Source organism: Limanda limanda, chromosome 21 (assembly GCF_963576545.1).
Source record: "Limanda limanda chromosome 21, fLimLim1.1, whole genome shotgun sequence".
NCBI lineage: Eukaryota > Metazoa > Chordata > Actinopteri > Pleuronectiformes > Pleuronectidae > Limanda > Limanda limanda.
The window spans coordinates 545,001-550,000 of record NC_083656.1 but is presented as its reverse complement, the minus strand read 5'-3'; the positions used below and the strand labels follow the sequence as shown (position 1 = coordinate 550,000).

Here is a 5,000-nt window from a genome sequence, read left to right as displayed (position 1 = left end):
CGTACAAAGAGGCATCGCCCGCCATCATCATCCTGGTCAGCACGCACCGGATCCTGACGGTGCTGGAGTTCCTCATCCCGCTCGCCATGCTGATCTTCTGCTCCGTCCGGATCTCCAGCTTCCTGAAGCAGCGACAGATGGGCAAACCCGACAAGGTGCGCAAGGCGATGCGCGTGTGCGCCGCCATTGTTTTAGTCTTCATGGTTTGCTTCTTGCCCACCACGGTTACGACCATCGGGGTCTGGGTGGTCCGCTCCTACCGCCCGTGGGACTGCGCCGCCTTCTACACCTTCACACAGCTCACCATCGTGTCGTTGGGACTGAACTTCCTGAACTCGGCCCTGGACCCCATCATCTACATCTTCTCCAGCTCCATGTTCAGGAAGGCCCTCTGCAGCTTGCTGCCCCCCCGCTGCCCGTGCTGGGGTCCGGACGAGGACGCGGCGTCCTCTTCAGCAGGTCAGTCCACGAGTCAACAGGAGCTGAAGTCCATCAGGAGCCGAGGGAGTGAAGCCATGTGATCAGAACTCCCACAGCACCGACTTCATTACTGCTTCTGATTGCTGGTTTTTGATGGAAGTTTTATTCACATTTGTTGTTTATGAGAATGTGTTTGATCTGTTAAATATTAATATTCCTTTAACAAATTAAAAATGTGGGTTTTAATTCTGTGTGTATTAATCCTTTTGAATTAATTTTGAGCGGAGAAATGCGAGAGCAGAAGTTTCACATGCACAGAAAACACTGACACATGCAACACGGAGATCTGACGCCACCAACAGGCGACCAAACGAAATGCACCGACAACTTCAATAAAATCCAAAACATGAAGAAATTATCAGATTTATTTTGGTCGATCACAACATCTCGATTTTCTTGACAAAACAACAAAAGAAGTGAAAGACAAAGAGGAGTCTGATAATTGTTATAAATTTATGTCAAAATATCAGGAAGACAAGTTTAAATCTGACAAACGACTCCATGACACTTGTGTGTATACGTGTGAGTGTGTGTACGTGTGTGTGTGTGTGTGTGTGTACGTGTGTGTAGGTGTGTGTTAGAAGTAGCTCTGAAGCGGCTCCCCCAGGATGTTCTCCATCTCCTGAACGACCTTCTGAACCTGCTGCTCCACCTCCTCACACTCGTCTGAAAAACAAACGCACACATGATGTCAATTATAGTGTGTGTGTGTTTGAATGAGTGTGAGTGTGTGTGTGTGTGTGTGTGTGTGTGTGTGTGTGAGTGAGTGAGTGAGTGAGTGAGTGAGTGAGTGAGTGAGTGAGTGAGTGAGTGAGTGAGTGAGTGAGTGAGTGAGTGAGTGAGTGAGTGTGTGTGTGTGTGTGTGTGTGAGTGAGTGAGTGAGTTCTCACCCTCCATCAGCTCAGCCAGGAAGGGGATGGTCTCTGGCAGCAGAACCATGTAGTTTTCTTTCAGCTTCGATGTCAACTCCAAGAGAACCAGCAGAGACGAGAACCGGACCTGGAGGAGTGAAGTAGTGTTATTGTCTGCCGGGTGTGATCGAGTGTGAGCGAGTGTGATCGAGTGTGATCGAGTGTGATCGGGTGTGAACGACTGTGAGCGGGTGTGATCGGGTGTGAGTGAGTGTGATCGAGTGTGATCGAGTGTGATCGGGTGTGAGCGGGTGTGATCGGGTGTGATCGGGTGTGAGTGAGTGTGATCGAGTGTGATCGGGTGTGATCGGGTGTGAACGACTCTGAGCGGGTGTGATCGGGTGTGAGTGAGTGTGATCAAGGGTGATCGAGTGTGAGCAGGTGTGAGCGGGTGTGATCGGGTGTGAGCGAGTGTGATCGAGTGTGATCGAGTGTGAGTGAGTGTGAGCGAGTGTGAGCGAGTGTGAGCGGGTGCGATCTAGTGTGATCGGGTGTGATCTAGTGTGAGCGAGTGTGAGTGAGTGTGATCGAGTGTGAGCGGGTGCGATCGGGTGTGAGCGAGTGTGATCGAGTGTGAGTGAGTGTGATCGAGTGTGAGCGGATGTGAGCGAGTGTGATCGAGTGTGATCGAGTGTGATCGGGTGTGAGCGAGTGTGATCGAGTGTGAGTGAGTGCGATCGGGTGTGAGCGGGTGTGAGTGAGTGTGATCGAGTGTGAGTGAGTGTGATCGTGAAAAGATGCGAACAGGTGTGAGCGAGTGTGAACAGATGTGAACAGGTGTGAGCAGGAGTGAGCGAGTGTGAGCTGGTGTGAGCAGGTGTGATCGAGTGTGAGCGGGTGTGAGCGTGTGTGAGCAGGTGTGAGCTGGTGTGAGCAGGTGTGATCGAGTGTGAGCGGGTGTGAGCGTGTGTGAGCAGGAGTGAGCGAGTGTGAGCTGGTGTGAGCAGGTGTGATCGAGTGTGATCGAGTGTGAGCGTGTGTGAGCAGGTGTGAGCTGGTGTGAGCAGGTGTGATCGAGTGTGAGCGGGTGTGATCGAGTGTGATCGAGTGTGAGCGTGTGTGAGCAGGTGTGAGCGAGTGTGATGTAGTGTGAACTAGTGTGAGCAGGTGTGAGCGAGTGTGATCGAGTGTGATCGAGTGTGATCGGGTGTGATCGGGTGTGATCGAGTGTGATCGGGTGTGATCGGGTGTGATTGAGTATGATCGGGTGTGAAAAGGTGCGAACAGGTGTGAGCGAGTGTGAGCAGGTGTGAGCGAGTGTGATCGAGTGTGAGCGGGTGTGATCTGGTGTGATCAGGTGTTAACGGGTGTGAGCGAGTGTGTGTGAGTGTTAGCGGGGGTGATCGGGTGTGAACGGCTGGGAGCGGGTGTGATCTCACCTTGGCGTCGCTGTGTCTCGTCTTCAGCAGAATCTGATAGTTGAGTGTTTTCCACTGAGAGTCGTCAGCCAGAGCAACAGAGAAGTGACCGACACACGGAACCAGGTGCTGAGTCATCATCTGCTGGTACTGCTGCTGACCCCCCACTGTGTTCTCCAACTGCAACACACACACACACACACACACACACACACACACACACACACACACACACACACACACACACACACACACACACACACACACACACACACACACACACACACACACACACACACACACACACACACACACACACACACACACACACACACACACACACACAGAGAGTCAGGGACACCTGGTAGTTTCAGCGAATCAGCACGCAGCTTTCAGGTCAGCTGTAAACCAGCGGCCTCACCTGGTCCACCAGTGGCTTCATGAGGGCGTCGGCTCGCTCTTTGCTGAGGAAACGCTGTGTGTCGTACAGGAAGATCTTCTGCAGGCAGCTGAGGACGTGCTGGAGCAGCAGATGGTTCTTCACGCCGTCCGAGTCAAAGAGCGGCTCGTCTGAGGAGGGAAAGGAAGATGAAGGACAAAGCTGAACATTGAGAACAATCAGAAAAAATAGAAAAACACTCAAATAAATGTAGATATTTTACAATTAAAATCAAACAAAACGATTCCAACAATTGAAAGAAAATAATTTGGAGATAATTCTGATTGAAGACCTTTCTGCGAGCGGTTGGTCCTTCGGAGAAGATCTGAGAACGGTTTCACTAAGTTTCCTGCGAACAGGACGAAGAGTCCTTTGAGCCGCTCGGCGATGGCGTCGCAGAGTCGGTAGAACGTCAGCAGACGCTCCTCGCCGTCCGACTTACTCCAATCAAAGAGCTGCAGGAGAAACCACAGCATCATCAGCCTGAGCCGCTTCCTGCAGGTTCGTGCGTCTGTGAAATGTTTCAATCAACGTCACCTTGAAGAAGAGCGGCCGGAACGTGACCTCGGACAGCTTCATCACCATGGCGATCAGACAGTCGATCACGCAGCCCTCAGTCTCCGACGTCTTCTCCAGATCGCCCTGAAGAGGAGAGAGTTTGTGATGAAGGTCCTGACCCGGGTTTCACTTGAGTCGTGACATGACAGACGAACAGGAAGAGCTTCAGCACGTCAGATGTCACTTCCTGTCAAAGTGTCGGACGGAACCAGAAACTGACCTGACAGTGTTTGTTGCGGAAGTCGAGAGCCGTGAGGAAGAAGGCGGTGAGTTCTGATTGGTGGGAGCTCAGCTGATCTTTCTCCATGTGAGTGATGTGTTCCTTCAGGATGCTCAGTAGCGCCCCCAGCTGAGCCTGGAGGAGAACACACAGAGGTCAGAGGTCAGAACCCGGATGTAAATCCTCTGCTTGAGATGGGAGAACGTTCTCCTCTCACCTTCTTATCGACGACCATGTAACTGTAGCAGCTGGACAGGTTGGGCAGCAGGACCCTGGGGGGCAGCTGGGTGGCCAGGGTGGTCCTGAGGGACGAGAGACGCACCGAGAGCTGGACGGACGAAGAGGAGGACGAAGAGGAGGAGTCCAGCAGACGAGTCAGACGACACACCTGCAGAGACAGAGAGGTCATGTGATGATGAGGAACCAGAGTCCGGAGCCGGACCAGAGCCGGACCAGAGCCAGACCAGAGCCAGACCAGAGCTGGACCAGAGCCAGACCAGAGCCGGACCAGAGCCAGACCAGAGCCAGACCCGAGCCAGAACAGAGCCGGACCCGAGTCGGACCAGAGTCGGACCAGAGCCGGACCAGAGCCAGACCCGAGTCGGACCAGAGCCGGACCAGAGTCAGAGCCAGACCAAAGCCAGAACAGAGCCAGAACAGAGCCGGACCCGAGTCGGACCAGAGTCGGACCAGAGCCGGACCAGCGCCGGACCAGAGCCAGACCAGAGTCAGACCCGAGCCAGACCAGAGCCGGACCAGAGCCGGACCAGCGCCGGACCAGAGCCGGACCAGAGCCGGACCCGAGCCAGAACAGAGCCGGACCCGAGTCGGACCAGAGTCGGACCAGAGCCGGACCAGAGCCGGACCAGAGCCGGACCAGAGCCAGACCAGAGCCGGACCCGAGTCGGACCCGAGTCGGACCAGAGTCGGACCAGAGCCGGACCCGAGTCAGACCCGAGCCGGACCCGAGTCAGACCCGAGCCGGACCAGACCCGAGCCGGACCCGAGCCAGACCCGAGCCAGAACAGAGCCGG

At 54.4% G+C, this 5,000-nt stretch overlaps 2 protein-coding genes across 2 annotated transcripts in view; one reads left to right on the top strand and one right to left on the bottom strand.

Annotated features, from left to right (window-relative positions):
• The window catches only part of LOC133028393 (hydroxycarboxylic acid receptor 2-like), a 1,669-nt gene extending 1,148 nt beyond the window's left edge, over positions 1-521 (top strand). The window contains exon 2 of the mRNA XM_061095588.1: positions 1-521. This exon is cut by the window's left edge and continues 160 nt beyond it. Coding sequence (XP_060951571.1) covers positions 1-521 — 521 coding nt within the window.
• A 306-nt stretch (positions 522-827) lies between these two features.
• The window catches only part of LOC133027850 (HEAT repeat-containing protein 1-like), a 19,636-nt gene continuing 15,463 nt past the window's right edge, over positions 828-5,000 (bottom strand). The window contains exons 38-45 of the mRNA XM_061094992.1: positions 4,184-4,354; positions 3,967-4,101; positions 3,726-3,830; positions 3,481-3,643; positions 3,171-3,319; positions 2,771-2,929; positions 1,371-1,479; positions 828-1,146 (exon numbers count right to left, since the gene is read on the bottom strand). Of these exons, the coding sequence (XP_060950975.1) occupies positions 1,058-1,146; positions 1,371-1,479; positions 2,771-2,929; positions 3,171-3,319; positions 3,481-3,643; positions 3,726-3,830; positions 3,967-4,101; positions 4,184-4,354 (1,080 nt within the window). The 3' untranslated portion in view covers positions 828-1,057. The remainder of the gene's footprint in view (positions 1,147-1,370; positions 1,480-2,770; positions 2,930-3,170; positions 3,320-3,480; positions 3,644-3,725; positions 3,831-3,966; positions 4,102-4,183; positions 4,355-5,000) is intronic.